The sequence below is a fragment of the Saccopteryx bilineata genome, chromosome 2, assembly GCF_036850765.1.
Source record: "Saccopteryx bilineata isolate mSacBil1 chromosome 2, mSacBil1_pri_phased_curated, whole genome shotgun sequence".
Taxonomy (NCBI): domain Eukaryota; kingdom Metazoa; phylum Chordata; class Mammalia; order Chiroptera; family Emballonuridae; genus Saccopteryx; species Saccopteryx bilineata.
In genome coordinates, this window is record NC_089491.1 from 304,884,080 (window position 1) to 304,903,520 (window position 19,441).

Sequence of the window (19,441 nt, forward strand, 5' to 3'; positions counted from 1 at the left end):
CTAGAGCCAGAGTGAGAGATACTAACTGGCTCGGCCACTTTAATGGTTTGTCGACTGACCCTTCCAGGAATGTGGATAATTGAAAATTATGAAATAATGTCAAAACAGCTATGCCAGTGTGGACGCAGTGGAATTTGCAATTAGAAGACCGGCCTGGCCCACCTTTGCCACTTCCCAGCAGGTGGCTTGGGGCAGGCCACTTACACAGAGCTCTGAGCCTCAGTTGCCTCCACTGTAAAAAGGGGACAGTAGGCTCTGCCCCGTGAAGGGTCAGTGTGATATTGCAGCCGGTCTGCCTTTGCTCACTCCCTGGGGTCTTGCCCTGGCCACCTGCAGCCCCACGCCCTGATGCTCACCCTCCCTGCTGGCTCCCCCAGAGAGCGCTGCCAGGCCCGGAGAAGCACGCCCTATAGGGGGGCTGCAGAGGCTCGAGCCAGCTGTGGGATTCTCCCCCCAGACCTTGCCACTGCTCCTGCTGCAGTGCCCTCTGGGACGACTCAGGAGGCTGGTCCAGGAACAGCTAGAGTGACAAGGACCTAAGAATCCTACCCCTCATATTACAGATCAGGAACCGGGCCCAGACAGGGAAGGAGGCAGAGTAATGCTGAGCCGGGATCCAGTTTCTTGACTCCCAATCCAGGCAAAGGCTAGTGTAGTGTCATTGATCTGCCCTCCCCTGGTCCCAGGTTCAGAGGTTAATTCAGGCCGATTATAGGGAGAGCGCCCCTCCCAGGAACAGCCTAGCCAGTCCAGGGACCCCTTCCTTAGGAAGCCTGAGAAATGTCCCAGTTACTCATTAACAGCTCCGCACAGAAGGTGCAAACAGGGAGGGAAGGCAGGGACCCAGGTCCTCCCCCTGCCTGGTTTTGGCTCTGCCAAAGGTGCCAGCCCCACTAGTTTGCTGCGTGACCTTGAGCACACTGCTGACCCTGTCTTACCCAGAGGACACACACGATCACCTTGACCCAGCTTGGCTGGGGGCAACTGCTCTGGTCCGTGAGACAAGGGGCTGCTTGGCTTCAAAAGAGGAAGGGCTCAAGCTGTAAGGTGTCAGCCAGCCTGTCCTGCCCTCTACTCCCCAGGGGTGGGGAAAGTTGCTGCTGAGGCCCAGCCACTTGTCATCGTGGCCTGAGTGACCCCAGGTTGGAATGAGTGACCCCAGGAGGGGCACTGGCGTCCTCCTCCCATTTTCCCCTCAGGAGATTCACTGTCTACAGTACACTGTCTACCTGGACAAGCTCCTGCCCTGAAGGACCAGGGGAGAGGGGCAGAGCACAGAACAGAGGGGAAGGGGGCAGGCATCCTCAGCACCTATCCACCCCCAAAGGGCAGGCAGCTCCATGAGAGGAGTGGGGGCCTGGGACAAGAAACCAAGAGACAGGGTGCCCCCTGGGAGCTAGGGTAGGCTGGAGGCGGCAGCCCAAGCCAGAGCAATAGGGAAAGGGCGACTTCAGACCGAGGAAGGGGTCAGGGGAGAAGAGCCCCTCCCCAGCTTGGCCAAGCAAACACTGACACCCCAGCTTGTTCAGGGCTCTGAGACCAAGAGGGAGGAACAGCTAAGCCTGTCTCGGGGAGATGCCAACCTGAGGCTGGCAGGACTGCCTGTGAACTCCGTTCCGGGCGGCACCATGAGCCTGATGAGGTGCGTGGCCCAGTGGGGTGCTGGACTCGCAGGGGGTGCTCCTTACACGCTGGCTGGACTTTAGCTCTGTCGGCCTATAACGCCTCCCACCCAGTTCTTTTTGCATGCATGGTTCTCTCCTGTCATTCAGGTACCGGCTCAAATGTCACCTCCTCAGAGAGGCCTTCCCTGACCACCTCTGTTACCCTGCCCCAATTCTGCTACTCTCTACCCTTACTCTACTTTGTTCCTTCACTGCATTAAAACGGAGCTCCAGAATGTAACCTCCAGGAGAGCAGGAACCTTGTCTGTCGTGTTCACTCTCTGGCTCAAGAGTTATTTGGGGTTTTTTTTGTTTTTTTTTTCTTTTTTTCTTTTTTTTTTTTTTTGTATTTTTCTGAAGCTGGAAATGGGGAGAGACAGTCAGACAGACTCCCGCATGCGCCCGACCGGGATCCACCCGGCACGCCCACCAGGGGCGATGCTCTGCCCACCAGGGGGCGATGCTCTGCCCCTCTGGGGCGTCGCTCTGCCGCGACCAGAGCCACTCTAGCGCCTGGGGCAGAGGCCAAGGAGCCATCCCCAGCGCCCGGGCCATCCTTGCTCCAATGGAGCCTTGGCTGCGGAAGGGGAAGAGAGAGACAGAGAGGAAGGAGGGGGGCGGGGTGGAGAAGCAAATGGGCGCTTCTCCTATGTGCCCTGGCCGGGAATCGAACCCGGGTCCCCCGCACACCAGGCCGACGCTCTACCGCTGAGCCAACTGGCCAGGGCTCAAGAGTTATTTGTTGAATGAGTAAATTAATGTGTGTGTGTGGGGGGATGAGTTTTGAGATTTTTTTTTTTTAATGAAAAGAATTGCTATATAATTTACATACCATAAAATTAGTCTATTCAAAGTGTATAATTCAATGGTTTTTGGTATGTCCAGAGTTGTAGACCCAGGACAATTTAAATTTAGAGCATTTCTGTCACTCCGAAAGGAAACCCATACCCATTTGCAGTCACTCGTGTTCCTCTCCACACCCCACTCCCAGCCCTAGGCAGTGACTAATCCACTTTCTGTATCTACAGATTTTCCTATACTGGACTTTCACATAAATGAAATCAGCTAGTATGTCACGTTGGGGTCTGGCTTCTGTCACTCGGCATAGTGTTTTCTAGGTTCCTCCACGCTGTAGCCCGTGTCAGTGCTCCACCCCTGTTTACAGCCTAATAATAGTTCATTGTATAGATGGGCCACATTTTGTTGATGGACGTTTGGTTTGTTTCCACTCTTTTGGCTGTTATGAATATGCTGTTATGGCAGGGGTCCCCAAACTTTTTACACAGGGGGCCAGTTCACTGTCCCTCAGACCGTTGGAGGGCCGCCACATACAGTGCTCCTCTCACTGACCACCAATGAAAGAGGTGCCCCTTCCGGAAGTGCAGTGGGGGGGGCAGATAAATGGCCTCAGGGGGTCGCATGCGGCCCGTGGGCTGTAGTTTGGGGACGCCTGTTATGGTATGTACGTACAAGTTTTTGTGTGGACATGTGTTTTCAGATCTTTAAGGCACATATACCTAAAAGTGGAATTACTGGGTCATATGGTCATTCCATGTTAAGACGGATTTTTAAAGCAAGAAGCATGACTGGTGGCAGACCCCCGGTAGGCTTTTGGCCCAGGTTTGTTGCATGCTGAAAGGTGAACAAGGTGCTGGCGAAAGAGGCACAGGCTTTCTAGCCCTGGCTGGTTGGCTCAGTGGTAGAGCATCGGCCTGGCGTGCAAGAGTCCCGGGTTCGATTCCCAGTCAGGGCACACAGGAGAAGCGCCCATCTGCTTCTCCACCCCTCCCCTTCTCCTTCCTCTCTGTCTCTCTCTTTCCCTCCCGCAGCCAAGGCTCCATTGGAGCAAGGTTGGCCTGGGTGCTGAGGATGGCTCCATGGCCTCTGCCTCAGGCACTAGAATGGCTCTGGCTGCAAGGGAGCAATGCCCCAAATGGGCAGAGCATCACCCCACTAGTGGGCATGCAGGTGGATCCCAGTTGGGCGCATGTGGGAGTCTGTCTGCCTCCCGCTTCTAACTTCAGAAAAAATACAAAAAAAAAGAAAAAGAAGGCACAGGCTTTCTAGATGGGAGACCAACCAACCAAGGGCCCAGATCAGAGGAGGGAACTGGCTTTTGTACAGTGTTCCTGCAGGGCCAGCATCTCAGGGAAACAGGTCTGAGAGTGGCCAGCGGATCCCTGTACAGAAGACTAGGTTTTAAGCAAGGGGCAGGGGGGAGTTGGAGCTGGGTCTAGGGCAGGTCAGGGCAGGAGTTGCAGGAATTTGAGAAAAAAAAAAAGAGAAGGAGATAGTGAATAGAGCAAAGAGGGGAAGACCTCAACAAGGCCTCGGCTATGAGGGTATACACAGGGGAGAGGCTGAATGAGGCTGGGAGAAGTCTGGGGAACTCTAAAAGCCATTTCTCTACCCTGATGCCTTTGAAATAAAGGGGTCTCCCAAACTGCCCTGGGTGGTTAGACAGGTCCTCAAGAAACCAGCAAAGAAACTGAACTTTTGTCTAAATACCCCTTCTTTTTTCCTGTCTGACAAAGCACATATCTATATACCCTGCCAGCCAGATGGCTTTATGTTTTATTTGAATTATTTCCTGCTCTCCTAAGGAAGGTCTGTCTAGTCCTGAATCTTCTGGCCCTAATTGCACCCTTCTCCCTCTTGGCCTGCATGTGGTGGCCTCCTTTAACATGTTTCTACGCTAGTGGGGAGAGAGAGAGAGAGACAGAGAGAGACAACGAGCACATGCTGGTCCTGCCCTGAGCACAGGGCTTCTGTCCTCCTCCGCACCCACACTAACATTCAAGGCTTTCCACACTCAGTCCCTCCAATGCATGTCTTTCTGGAGACACCCAGAAACTATTCAGCCCTGGCTCTTGGTCTGGGGCAAGCAGTAGGCAGAACTGAGCAGGAATCCCAGAGAACGAAGAGCTACCCAGGCTCTCATCTCTCCAAGGCTCTGCACTCCCCCCCACACCCCCCCGCAACAGCTGGCCTTCTGCAATGCTCAGCCAATCCCCCACTGACAAGCACCAGCCTGGTGCACAAGCCAGTAATCACTTAAGCTGAAAAGCACTTGCAGGGGTATTAGCATTTTAACTGAGATGTGGGGAGGCCCCAAGGAATCAAGCTAAGCTAGTTTCAGGGCTGATGGAGATTCTGTTTGGGGGGGGGGGTAATCTTGATGAGCTATTCAGCCCATTTATATACAAGCCACCCTTGTGATATTCCTCCATTTCCACTGAAGTCTGCTTTGCTCTTAACCAAAGGAAAGGGTTCTTTGCTACATTTTATCTTGGGATTGGGAGGACTGAGGCTCAAAATTTAAACCTGAAACACTGACAGGACCTACCCCCCCCACCACACACACTCTGCCCTACTCCCACCCCTATGATCCCATCAGGAAGCCCGAGAGGCCCATAGTTTCCTTCCCAGGAGTTGTCAGCTCAGGGAAGAGTCAGCTCATGCCTGTGCTCAGTATAGGGTATAACTTATAGCCTGCAGAGTTGAAACTGAATACTCACAGAGCGAGAGACATTTCAAAGTATCTGGTTCTAGACACAAATGCCTGGGTTCAAATCTTGACTAGGCCTCTTAATAGCTGTGGGATCTGGGGCAAGTCTCTTAACCTCTCTGAGCCTCAGCTTCCTTCTGTAAAAAATGGAAATAAAAGTACTAGTCTTCAGGATTGTTGTGAAGATTAAATGAGCTGGTACAAATGAGGTGCTAAAAACAGCGCCTAGCATTGGGTAAGTGCTCAATAAAGTTAGTTATTATTGTTACCATTATCATTCTTCTTTTCTGTGAGTAGGTTTCCTGCTGTAAGACCCTTTCCACTGCCTGTTCAGTGCCCCCTCTTGAGTAAGGAACCCTGAGGCAGGTACAAAGTCAGTGAGGAAGGGATGGCCCAGTTGATGTGTGTATCTCCACTCTCTTCACTGAGCCTGGCACAACGACCTGCCGTTTAGAATGATACTCATTCTCCTTCCTGTTCTTTGTACTATACATGTTCTTAAAATGTTCCACATAAGGGAGATTTTTGTAAATAAAAAACAAGAACAAAAATAGAAAACAACTTCCTAGATTTCTAATTAAACCTCTAGAAGGATCACCTCACACCTGTCAGAATGGCTATCATCAATAAATCAACAAACAACAAGTGTTGGCCAGGATGTGGAGAAAAGGGAACCCTCGTGCTGGCTTGCAAATTGGTACAGCCACTATGAAAGACAGTATGGAGGTTCCTCGAAAAATTGAAAACAGAACTACCATATGACCTAGCAATTCCACTCCTGCATATTTATCTGAAGAAATCTAAAACACTAATTTGAAAAGACATATGCATCTCTATGTTAAATGCAACAGTATTTACAATAACCAAGATACGGAAGCAACCCAAGTGCCCATCAACAGACAAGTAAATAAAAATGTAGTAGTGCATATATACCATGGAACATTACTTGGCCATAAAAAAAAAAAATCTTGCCTTTTGTGACAATATGGATGGACCTAGAGGGTACAATGCTAAGTGAAATAAGTCAGACAGAGAAAGATAAATACCATGTGAGTTCACTTATTTGTGGACTCTAAAACAAATAAACAAAACAGAAATAAATTCATAGGTACAGAGAACAAACTGATGGTCGCCAGATGGGAGGGAGGCTGGGGAGGATGAGTAAAAAGGGTGAAAGGATTAAGATGTATGAATTGCCAGTTATAAAAATAGTCACAGGATGTAAAATACAGCATACAGAATATAGTCAAGAATATTGCAGTAACTGTGTATGGTGCCAGGTGAGTACTAGACTTATTGGGGTGATCACTTTGCAAGGTATACTAATGCCTAATCACTATGTTGTACATCTCAAACTAATATAATATTGTGTGTCAAACGTAACTGAAAACATAAATTTAAAAAAAAAAACCTCTAGGCAGGATCAGAACAGATTTTGAACTTTTTAAGATTTTCTTAATCTCACATACATCCAATCCTGTACAAAACCCACAGAAACATTAGTATACACAAAGAGACATTCTTCTTAAGACGAGAATTTTTCGGTTTACAAGAGGATTTGGTAGTGGGGATAACTGCTCCCTAATTGATAATGTTTTGTCATTTGGGTGGCTTAAAGTGGGGCCCATCTGTATGACACCTGCTCCCCTCTTCCATCAGCTCTGGGAGCAAGATAGGCAGGAAAATCCACCCTATGCATACCTCTAGGAGTGAGCCAAAGAGGGTAGACTTTGGCCCAGAATGGCTCCACAGAGGTTTCTCTGGGATACCCCAACTGTGGTTTTGTTCGCAGGCTGTCTGCCTGCTTGAGCCCATGCAATCCAGGAAGGCACCCAGCTCGGAGCTGGGACTAGGAAGATCTCCCAGCAGCTTTTGGCTTGCAAGTCATCTATCTGCTGCTTTGGGTCTGTTTTCCCAGCTGCTCAAGAAGAGTGGTCCTGCTACCTTTCCAAAGGGCTGCTTGGAGGCGGCCCTGTCCAATTTGAGCGGGAGAATGAGGCTCTGCAATGAAATCTCTGGGACCCATGCCAGGCACTCCAGAGCCCGGCCCTGGGCAGAGGCCAGGAAGGAGTAACATGGGGTGAGGGAGGGGAGGGGGACCCTGTTACAGGGACAGAGGGTCACCTTACCAAGCTATAAGTAAGACACCCCGCTCCTTCCCTACAAGGCCCTAGTGGGGAGGTCCTGTGTGTCTCACAGGCGAAAAGGGCTGTGCCTCCAGGGACCCTGGCACCTCAGGAGCAGGACGACACAGGACCCAAAAGCCTGTGGCCACCTGGGGGGGAGGGGGACCGGGACAGACAGCCAGTGTCAGCTGATCTGAACTGATGGTGTGAGTGGAGCCCGCCCAGGGTGCTTTGTCAAGCCTCAGCCGGCTTGGGCACTTCGAAGGGCTCCTGAGGTGACACTCCCATTCTCTTTCCACCTCGCTTCCAATTTCGCCCCGGACAGCAGGGACTACGAATGGACAAACCTTGGACCCGCTGCGCAAGAGGGGCCCCTCCCACCTCTGCAAACTCCATCACCCCTCTCCCGGTGGGTGTGGGTGCGGCAAACGGGTGGGAGCTGGGTTTACCCCCCACAGCGGGGGGTGAAAGCCAAGAACCAATCCAGAAACCACTTTCAGTCCCGGGGGAGTTTTCCGGGGAGAGCTGGGGTGAGGGTGGGAGGCAGGCTTTCGAGCTGGCAGAGCTGGGAAGGGTGGTCGCAGCCCCGGCACCGCGGGGACAGTGAAGAGGGCGGCGGGAGGGGAGGGCAGGGGGGGGCAGGGGCCGCGCCGCAAGGGCCGGGCACTCACGTCCTCTTAAAGATGCCCCCGAGGACGCTGCCCAGCAGAAGGCAGAGCTGCTGCGAGAAGAAGACCCAGGAGATCTGGGACAGCGAGCTGTGCGTCTGGCAGCGCAGGTCCAGCAGCGTGGGCCCCAGGAAGGCGATGCACAGGCCGAAGCTGAAGAAGACGCTCCAGTAGGTGAGCGTGGGCTGCAGGTTGCGGCGGAGCAGCCCGGACAAGCGGCCGTCGCAGCCCATGGCCCTGGCTGGCGGACGGGCTGGCCGCTGCTAGCCCACAGCGTGCGGGTGCCCGAGTGCCGCCCGCCCGTGGGAGGGCCAGCCCGGCCCCCGAGGCCGGCGCCGGGCGTGGGGGGGGAGGGGCCGGGAGGGGCTGCCCCGCGAGGGGCCCCGCCCCCGGGCGCGGGGGTGGTGGGGGCGGCCTGCGGCCCGCCCGCAGAGAGCCCGCGTGTGCCTCCCACTCCTTCCCGGGCACACACCAGCTCTCCCTCCCCCGGCGTTGGGATTGGGAGACCAGCCAGTAGCCGCTCTCCACCCCTGCCCTCAGCTCTGGGTCCCACCAGCCTCCTTACATAGTCCCCTAGGGTCGAAGGGGCTTGAGTGCCCATTTTAGAGCCGGGCCAACTGAGACCCCCAGCCGTCCTGTGTGTGCGGGGAGGCTGCAGAGCGGGTCTTCCAGCGCTTCGCCTGGGCTCAGGAGAGCTCCTAGCCCTTCCCAGACAGCAGCCTGGCCCGGGCTTTGGTGGTAGAGGAGACCCTCAGCCTTCCCTCTCAAACCTAAAGGCTTCACAGACAGACTTCTCAGGTCTGCCAGCGCCCTCCATCACCCCCTCCCCCGGAAATAGAAGACAAAATCTCCCAGATACATTTTTTTTTCTTGGGAGGGTAGTCATGGTTTTCATTAGAACCTCAAAACGTTCGTTGCCCTTTAGACAGAAGACCCTAGAAACTATCATCCTCTCTGTAAGCTCTGCGGAAGGGCCTAGAGCCAATCTTCACCTCCTGTATCTCACCTCCGCCTGGAAGGAGGAAGATGAGGATGCTCGGTCCAGACTCTGAGTCCCTCTCCTTCCTGTGTGGGGGAGCGGGAGGGGATAGAACTAGGGAGGTAGTGACCTGGAGGAATCCCAGGAGAAATGTGGAACTAACCTTCTAGGAGAGAAAAGAGTTCTGGGGGAAATTCCTCTTTTCTTGGAAAGAGCAGGAAGGAGGTAGAGTTGGAGGATGCTAGCCTTCAGTCTGGGAGTCCTTGGAGCAGCCTGCAGCTGACATAGACTGACCCTCTACCCAGCTGGTCACTGGGCTGGCGGGTCCTTGTGTGGTCCTGCTCCTGAGCCAGGACACTGGTCCTGCATTGTTCCTAAGAGGCTGAGCACTAAGGCCATACAGCGTAACCTCTGCCCAGTTGTTCTACAGTGGTGGGAGCAATTATTCGTGCTCACTTGTCTCCCAGGGGAATCAGAGCTAGAAGGAGTGAGGAGGTAGGTGGGTGTCCCCTTGACAACTGGCACAAGATGGTGACAACCAACTTCTCTTGCAGGTGCTGTTCCCATGTCACAGTACCACCCCAGCATCTGCTCCGCTCCTCTGGACTCTGGGCAGGGAGGGGAGCCCCAAGGTCTCTCTGGCTCAGTGGGTTTGTAGTTGATGACAATTGCTTATTCAGCTGTGATAATGGTGGGCCTGCACAGTACTTGTGATTAAAAACTTCCTCTGGAAAAACAAACAATTCATAACCAACAAGCATTTGATTGAGTCCTCTGTACCAGTGTCACAGCATTCCAGAATCATTAGAAACTCAGAGTTGGAAGGAACCATCTCCAGTTGAGTCCCCTGTCCCCACCCAGCATTACTGACAAATGTTTGTCAGTCCTATTCCTAACGGCTACATTTTTTTTAATTAATTTATTTATTTATTCATTTTTTAGAAAGGAGAGAGAGAGAAGGGGGGAGGAGCAGGAAGCATCAACTCCCATATGTGCCTTGACCAGGCAAGCCCAGGGTTTCGAACCGGCAACCTCAGCATTTCCAGGTCGACGCTTTATCCACTGCGCCACCACAGGTCAGGCGGCTACATTTTTTTTTAATAGAAACCTTATTTGTCATTTCCTGGGGGACTGCTTCTCACGTGGTTCAGCTCGGGTTGTAGGAAGGGTGTTGTGCTTAACTGAAATGCTCCTCACTGTGGCTCCCCACTGCCACCCACAGGTCTAATTGTTCTTGCACTCACAAACAATGACCTCATCCAAGCACTTGGCTTCTCCAGCCCGAACACCTGAAATCCTTTGACAATTTCCTTAGATGGTGTACTAGAGCTGCATCAGTGTACTGGTTCAGCTCCTCTGGCCACAGAGGCAGGGACCCTGTTACAGTGCGGCAGCCTGTAGAGCCTGGGGTGCTACAAGCATTCTATAACTTGATCTGGGTGGTGGTTCCACATATGTAAACATATTTAGTGTGCATTGGACTATATGCTTTTAACTTGTGCCTTCTACTGTATGTGAATTTTATTTCAATTAAGAAGTAAAAAGACTATAGTGGATGCAATAACTAGCCTCACTGCAGTCAAAGGCATTCCTCCTTTTCTTTCTTTTTTTTCTCTTGTGCAGGGCTCTTGTCTTGAGATAAACAGTAACAAAACAAGTATAGCAATGAGATACATTCTAGACTTGGGGCACTTTGAGAGCCTGGAGAAGGAGGATCTCATTTTGCCTGGGAAGGGTTTGTGGGAAAGGTGATAACTGGGGTCTGGAAGGAAAAGTATGAAAAGGGTTTGCTTATTCCCTTTCCTTCTCTTTCTCTATGTCGTTATTTTCTGACATCATAACATTGTTCACCTCCTCCAAGAATCTTTCCCAGATAAATTCTATCCAAACCCCGAATTTCAACAATTCCCAGATCTACTCGTTGCCCCACTGTCTTCCCAGTGTCAGGTGTTTTGCAGGGTGGGGCAGAGTAGCCTTACAGTTGTTCGTATGGAAAATAATACAATAATTAATAAGTGATAATGCAAGAATAAACTGTGTTTCGTGGATTCACAACTGTAAACCTATTTTTGTCCCCCCCCCCCCACACACACACACCCAGCATTCCAGGGACTGTTAGCTGCCTCTTCCTGCCTCCTCTGCAGCCAGTTACACTGGGAGTTCTATATTTGTCTGTATTTCTCACTCTGTCCCCCCTCCCCCCTCTGTCTTACTTTTAGAATGCCTACAGGTAGAGTACTGGATAAATAGCTGGGGGAATAAATTAGTTGCACATTACTTTTACAATTAGTTTTGGTTTTTTATTTGCCTATCTTATCTGCCAATAACAGAAAGTTCCCCAAGGGCAGAGGCTGTCCTATATTTTCTTTTTGCTTTGTATTCAAATCTCTAGCCCTGGCTTGGCACCCAGTGGTCATAATTAAATTTGAAGACAAAACCTTGGATGGTCCCTTAGCCACACTCTGACTTCCCTCCTTGTCAATTGGGAGGGAATGATCCCTTTCACACAAGCTCTAGAAAGCAGTTTGAGACCCTCAAGTATGGGAAGAGTGACTACGTCGGCAGAAAGGAGCTATAATATAAGAGAGAAGTGTTCTAAACTCTTGCCAACTGAAATCTATTCATTTGCCTCAAAGGTCACCTCCTCTGGTAAACTTTCTTCGACCTTCCCAGGGTCCCTGCTCAGGGCCAGCCTAATCGTTGCTAATGATCTGTTTGCTGCCACAACCACAGGGTTCCGTATTCATCTTCATTGGGTGCAGGAGTTCCTTGGAGAGAGGTGTTTGCACTACACTGACTCCCACCTACATCTGGAAATGGATAGTAAGTCAGTGGTACTTATTGGGCCATTGATAGGGGATCTACATCCTGAAAATACTCAAGGAGAAAGAAAAGAAGATAATACAGAGTGAAAGAAGAGGTGGGTACCCTCACCCTGGTCCTTTCACATGCATCACAGCTGCCCAAATTCCTTAGTGTATAAGCCCATCATGTACATTATATTTTTCTGTTAGAGTTCAAAACTCTAAATGTAAAAAACAATGTACAAAGAGAAAAAGACTGATAATCACAATCTAGAGGGAAGTCACTGGAACGTGGGCCTGACTTCATGCTTTGCAGGATCCTCTAAGTGACCATGGGGCTGCCCTTGATCCCAAAGGCCCTCTAGTCTCTGTGTGCCAGACTCTCAGGAGGCCTGGCAGGAGCAGTAGAGTGACGTCTCCAGTTCAAGGTCATTAAGCACATTCTGCAGTTCCCCTGGCCGTTCTGAGGCATGAGGCAACCCTTCCCCCACCCCTGGATTTTGTCTTTTCAGCCCTCACCTCATTGCCTTGCTGGCCAGGGTGTGGAGAGGGGCGGTGGCAGGTAGCTTGGTGCTAAGGAGTGAACCCGGATGCAATAGCACTCTATACTGTATGAACGCAAACAGCAGAGCTGGGTGTGTGCACGAAGAGCCTCCTTTCCAAATACCTGAATGAATTAAGTTTCGGCCTTCCCACAGAGTGCAGAGGGTGGTCACTGCAGATGCCAAGGAAGATAGGAAGGACAGGAGCGGGTGAGATGGCATAGCAGCTTCGTTAGAGTTAGACCGGTGGCCCCTTTAGAGTGAGACCAGTGGCTACACACATCCTGGAGGGAATGTTGCATAATACCTGGCATTTAGTTGGTGTTGAATATGTGTTAGTGCTTAAAAGTGTTAGTTGAGCTCTGGCTGGATGGCTCAGTTGGTTAGAGCATCATCCTGACAAGCAAAGGTTGTGGGTTTGATCCCCAGTCAGGGCACGTACAGGAACTGATCAATTTCTTTCCCTCTCTCTTAAATCAATAAATAAATTTCTAAGAAGGGCTGGTTGAAGCTAGTCTAACTTTGAGAATTGAAAGGACACTCTGAAATGATCTGGTACAATCTCCCACTCAGAAACGGTATCCCATTTACAGCATCCCTGCAGGTTGACACTCAGTCTCACCTTGTGTGTGCCCAGGCTTGGAGTCAGATCAGTGAGGTCTGTGGAAAACAGTGTCCGTTTCCTCCTCTCTAACATGGGGAGAGTGATTGAGAAAATGTAGGACAAGAGTGTAAGGCAGGAGCTGATACACCAGGTTCTCAATAAATGATTCTTTTCCTCTTCCTCCTCTTCTACAACAGCACAAACTGCCTTCCTGGTTTTGTACACCAGAACAGAGGCAAGCAAAGTGTGGTCCCGGGCCGGCAACATCAGCATGTCCTGGGGATTTGTTAGAAATGCAGGTTCGGCCCTGGCCGGTTGGCTCAGTGGTAGAGTGTCGGCCTGGTGTGCAGAAGTCCCAGCTTCGATTCCCGGCCAGGGCACACAGGAGAAGCGCACACAGGAGAAGCGCCCATCTGCTTCTCCACCCCTCCTCCTCTCCTTCCTCTCTGTCTTTCTCTTCCCCTCCCGCAGCCGAGGCTCCATTGGAGCAAAGATGGCCCGGGCGCTGGGGATGGCTCTGTGGCCTCTGCTTCAGGCGCTGGAGTGGCTCTGTTCGCAACAGAGTGACGCCCCGGAGGGGCAGAGCATCGCCCCCTGGTGGGCAGAGCGTCGCCCCATGGTGGGCGTGCTGGGTGGATCCCGGTCGGGCGCATGCAGGAGTCTGTCTGGCTGTCTCTCCCCGTTTCCAGCTTCAGAAAAATACAAAAATACAAAAAAAAAAGAAATGCAGGTTCCCGGTTTTGCCCCAGACTTGCTGAATTAGAAATTCTGAGGGTACAGCTCAGTAGCCTGTTTTCATAAACTCACCAGGGGACTCAGAGGCAGTTATAGTTTGAGAATCAGTGCTCTAGAGCCACAAACGAAAATGTCTAATTCCCATGCCACGGAGAATCAGCCATTAACTATCTGAAAATATTCTTCATATTCTTCCTAAGTTTTATTGTTCCCACCAGCATCCTCTCCACTTCTCTCAGTCACTCCTCATGTACTATGTCTCCCTGACCCTTTGCCATTCTTATTTTGCCATCATGTCATGCTCTTATCATCAGTGACCCTCTTAAAAAGGGAGCTCCTGGTGCTACACCGAGGCTCTCTAGCAGTCTAAGCAGCACACAGTGCCACGGATTTGCTGCTTCCTCTGTCCTAGAAACACCGACAGTTATTAACGGAGTGTCCACTCTCTGTCAACTACATGATATACAATGACATTTTTAATTTTTAAAATTTCTTTATTAATTTTAGAGAGAGAAAAAGGGAGAGAGAGACAGAAACATCATCTGTTTCTGAATGTGCTTTCACCAGGAATCGAACCCACAATGCCTGCAGATGGGGACGATGCGCCAACCAACTGAGCTATTTGGCCAGGGCTTGTTTACTTGTTTTATTGAGGTCAACTTACATATATTAAAGTGCACAAGTGTTAAGTAAAAAAATTGAATTTCTACATGTATACACACCCAGATCAAGAGGGATATTTCCAGCACCCACCTCAGACACAGTAGTGTGCTTGCTCAGTATTATGCCTATGGGAGCAGTAGTTTGTTATTTTTCATTGCTATGTAGTATTCCATGACATGCATGCACCACAATTTATTTATCCCGTCCATTATTGATGAACATTCAGGTCATTTCCAGCTTGGAGTTATAAATAAAGCTACTGTGAACATTCATCTACTTGTCTTTTGGTGGACACAGCCTCTCATTCTATTGAGTATACTCCCAGAGGTGAAATTGCTAGGTCATAGGATCGGTTCAGCTTTAGTAGATGCTGCCAAATAGTTATCCAAAGTGATTGTAGCAGCATACACTCCTACTAGAGTTCCAGTTGCTCTATATCTTTGTCAATATTTGACATTTCCAGTCACATTAATTTTAATCACTGTGTTGGCACACAATAGTATCTTGGCGATTTTAATTTGCATTTCTCTCATAACAATTACTGTTCAGTATCTCATCATATTCTTATTGGCTACTTGCATATCCTCTTTTGTAAAATATCCTTCAGGTCTTCTACCTACTTTTAAAATTAAGTTGTCTCTCTTTTAAAATTTTATTTAGGAATTCTTGATATATTCTGGATATGTGCCCTTTTCCAGTTATACTTATTGTAAATACCTGCTCATTGTCTGTACCAACATCATCTTTCATCTTTACAATGAGCTTTTGAGATAAGCATCATTAGCTCCATTTTATGGATAAGGAAGCTGAGGCTCAGGAAGGGAGAGAAACTTCCCCAAAGTCACACAGCTAGTACGTATTGAAGCTGAATTTAGAGCCCAGGCCTCCTGACTCCAGAGTCTAGATCCTTCCCTCACAGATCACGAGGGAATCATTTAAGCCACCTTACCCCGCTCCTGAGTCTCATTTAATTTTGGTTGACCTTCCTCTTCCCTGCCAGCCCTCCTGAGGGTCTCACATAAGCCAGGCAGCAAAAGGGCTATTCCTCCAGCTGGTCCAGAATAAGGATGGCACCTCACAGTTATAATGTACAGCTACTAATAGTCACCCAAACCATTGAGAAAAATACTGAACACAGTGCAGTGTTCTTTACCTTCTGTTTCCTGCTCAACCTTTCCTTCCGGGCTCAGGCGAGCTATTTATTCCGCTGGGAGCTCCCTACCCACCAGGGCTGCCCCAGGTGCCTGCCTTGTGTTCCATCTATCTCCTCACTTAGCACCTTTCCTGTGCCACCAGCTGGGGTGTCCGTAACACAGATCAACTGTCAGCTCCTTGAGGATGGAGGTTGGGTCATACATTAATCCTTGGATCCCAGGGTCACGGTGCAGCACCTGCCTAGCACATATAATAAGGCATTCAGAAAATATTAGCCACCCAAACGTGCGTTTAATTACTATAACCTTGAATTTATACAAACCTCTGAGGCAGAAATTATATTCATGGAGGATTTCATGAGGAATATATAATTTATCTACTTCATTAGTGGTTCTCAGACTTGGCTACACATTAGAATCATCTGAAAGTTCGAAAAAAAGTCAGACTCTCTGGTTGATGGGGTCCTGTGTGGGTATTTTGCAAAAGCTCCCCAGGGCTGTCTAATGTGCAGCCAAGCTTGGAAACCACTGTTGCTGAGAACCTATATTTTACCATCAGAGACTTACTTATATATCTGGCAGGGTTTAGGCCCCTGTTTAAAGTGCCTTTATTGAATTATGCTTGGGCTTTGTGCCTAGCTGCATGACCCTAGGATATGTTAACGGAGTTATGGTGGAGACGTTGTGGCCACTGGGCCCCCTTCACGAAGACACACAAGAAAGATTTCTATTGGGCATCAGCGTCAGGAAAAGCTGTGATTTTCCTGAGCATCCAGTCCATGTTTATCTTAAGGGTGCTGGGAATCATGTAATAACACTATTTTCCCAGCTCATAGTAGCTGCTGGAAAGCTCACGGCCCACCTTTATTACCTATGTAGTGTTTTATGGTATATGTGTTGTGTACCGATTGGTTCCTCTTTATTTTCTGTCCTTTTCTCCTCATTCTCCTTTCCTTGTCCCCCCCCCCTTAATAATGTTTTCTAATTGAGATATAATTGATGTACCATAAAGTTCACTCTCTTCAAGAGTATGATTCAATGCATTTTAGCAGAGTCACAAGGTTGTGTGACCATCACCACTACCTAATTCCAGAACATCTTCATCCCCCCAAGAAACTCTATATCCATTAGCAGTCACTCCCCATTCTCCTATCCCTTCAGCCTTTGGCAACCAATGATCTATTTCCTGAATCTGTTCTGGATATTTCATATAATGTGTGACCTTGTCTGTCTGGCTTCATTCGCTTACTATAATTTTTCCCTACCTTTCTCTTCTCTTCTTTTCTTTTCTTTCTTTCTCATTCCTCCTTCCCTCCCTCCCTTCCTTCCTTTTATTATTCAGTGAGAGGAGGGGAGGCAGAGAAACAGACTCCCATATGTACCCCAACTGGGGTCCACCTGGCAAGGTGATTAGAGAACAATGCACTGCCCATCTGGGGTGTTGCTCTGTTGCTCAGCAACAGAGCTTTTCTTAGCACCTGAGGCGGAGGCCATGGAGCCGTCCTCAGCGCCCTGGGTCAACTCCCTCCAATCAAGCCATGGCTGCGGGAGGGGGGAGAGGGAGAGAGAGAGAGAGAGAGAAAGAGAGAAAGAGAGAGAGAGAAGTGAGAGGGAGAGGGGCAGAGCTAACTGGCCAGGGACAGTATAATGTTTTCAAGGTTCATCTATGTTGTAGCATGTATCAGTACTTCTTTCCTTTTTATGGCCAAATAATATTTCATTGTATTGATGAACTACATTTTATTTATCCATTTATCAGTTATGGATTTTTGGGTTTCCACTTTTTGGCAATCATGAATAATGCTGCTGTGAACATTCATGTACAAGTTTTTATGTAAACATGGTTCAGTTCTCTTGAGTATTGTACCAAATGGGTGGATTTGCTGGGCCATATAATAACTCTATTTAACTTTTTGATATTCTTTTCTCACTAAAAATTTTAAATATCTCACTGTATTGCATATATCTCTGTAAGCCACTGTAAATCCTTCTTTTGGAATGAGACGAAGTATAAATCACAAAGCATTCCCAAGCCATCTGTTTAATAATCTGCACTTGAATTTTGCCAAGATTCTATATTGAGCTGCTTGGTGTATAGTTTCCAGAAATACCTTCTGTTTCTTTGTGAAAATCAGAACATGTTCTCATCTCCAGTGTCCTCAACATTTATCTGGCTTGTTTTTCATCCTACCTGCAAGGTATTTCATGACTCTGGTGTCTAATTCATCTGAATCTGACCCCCAGAACTCATCGACAGTCACGTAAACTCTCACCATCTACCTTCTCCTCTATCAGGTGATGTACTTAAATTTTTATATCCAAGTAACTTGTGCACATGATTAAAAATAAAGCAGAACGGAAGCACCTACAGTGAGCTGCCTGCCTCACCCTTCCCCCTCCAGTCCTCCTCCCAGGGTGCAAATGCCTCTAACTCTTCGCATCTTATTCTGGGAGGGATTTTCATCTCTAAATAATCTGACTGTGCTGCTGTTTCTGGATTTCTCCATTTTAAACATCCTCTGTTGACTTATAACTGTGAAAGATGAAGATTTAATTCACATGTATCACCCAAACAGCCCTCCCCCACCCTACTCCCAACGTGGTTATATAACTGTTTTCATTTAGTTTCCTCTAAATAAAATAAATCTGCTGACTTTGTTGCCTTAAGTAACATATGTGTGTCTTCGTGTCTTTGTTTCTCACCCCATGGGCTATTGATGGTAGTTTGACTCGCTATTTTGAAGGATAAGGCTGTCATCACTCCCACCTTTCCATCTGGCTTCCCTTCCCAGCGTCTGTCTTCTGAACACTGACTTTAAATGCTCAGTGTGAATACCTAACCATAGTTAAGTCTCCTGTGTTTTACCTACAGGTTGGTTTTAAAAGTTTAAATCCAATAAATAATGTGTACACTGTGACAGTGTAAACGTTGTTTATTGCAGAGTCAACAATGTCCTATAGTGACATTTCTCTCTTTTATTTGTTTCAGTTTTCATAGAGTTTCACAATGCTTTCTTCTCCTCCTCCTCCTCCTCCTTCCTTTTTCTCTTCTTTTTACTTGCCATGATCATTTTCCCAAGTTTGTTTCCAACTTTTCAGCATAGAGTATTCTATGTATGAGGTCCCCCTTTTCTCCCAGGGGCGTCTCCCACGGGGCACTCTCCCTTTTGCTCAAATTTGGGCCTTGCTTTTCTGTCATACTGTTGTCAGCCTGGGACTTCCTGTCCCTGATGCCCTGAGCTGGTCCCACTGTTTTCTCCTCCCTCCCTCTCTTTTTCTTTCTCGTTTACATTATTATTTTGCTGATCATATCTTCAAGTAATTTCTTAAGAAGGAGTGTAGATTTTCTGAGTTTCTCCTTTCTGAAAGTGTCATAGCTCCACCCTCAATGTTGAATGGTAATTCTGATGCATATAGACTTCCTGGTTGAAAATGTCATTTTTCACAAAATGTTGAAGGCATTGTGAGAATCCTGAGGCCGGTCTGATTATTTATTTACTTACTTCAAATGAGTTGGTTTAATTCCAGGCGATACAGAGTTCAGGATGGAACAAACACCAAAGAACACACTTTAACAAGATTCTGGGCTGGTTTTACGCTGACCTCACAGCTAATGCTGAAATGGCAAAGGAAGAACTAAAGAGGTGAGTCACTGCCTGATTGTTATTCTTTTTACAAAATGTATGACAGGCTTCAAGACATCTTAAATGTATGACAGGCTTCTAGACAACACTTCAGTCCACCTATAGGTAGCAAGAGATGTCACGACAGGAAATCAAAATATTAAAACAGGAATGGGATTAAGGGTCGCCATTGCCTCAGGCACATGGAACAGCCCTTCTTTTTTTTTTTTTTTTTGGCCAGGTTTCTTAATTTCCCATGGACTTCGCTCTTAGCTCCTCAAGTTTCTTCTGCTCCTCTTTTTGCTTCTCTTTTTTTGTTTAAGAGTCTTATCTTCCTTGTCCATCTCCTTGGCCTGCTTTTTGGGCTGCTT

The 19,441-nt window shown here is 48.5% G+C and overlaps 1 protein-coding gene and 1 long non-coding RNA gene across 3 annotated transcripts in view; one reads left to right on the top strand and one right to left on the bottom strand.

Annotated features, from left to right (window-relative positions):
* Positions 1-8,280, bottom strand: part of MFSD4A (major facilitator superfamily domain containing 4A) — a 34,046-nt gene extending 25,766 nt beyond the window's left edge. The window contains exon 1 of the mRNA XM_066261551.1: positions 7,970-8,280. Coding sequence (XP_066117648.1) covers positions 7,970-8,199 — 230 coding nt within the window. The 5' untranslated portion in view covers positions 8,200-8,280. The remainder of the gene's footprint in view (positions 1-7,969) is intronic.
* Positions 7,354-9,813, top strand: LOC136326116 (uncharacterized). Of its 2 annotated transcripts, XR_010729386.1 has the most exons (4): positions 7,354-7,504; positions 7,624-7,707; positions 7,982-8,140; positions 9,500-9,813. It is a non-coding gene; the product is annotated as an uncharacterized lncRNA (long non-coding RNA). The 2 variants fall into 2 exon arrangements; XR_010729385.1 differs by lacking the exon at positions 7,354-7,504 and having other exon boundaries at positions 7,528-7,707.
* The last annotated feature ends 9,628 nt before the right edge of the window (positions 9,814-19,441 follow it).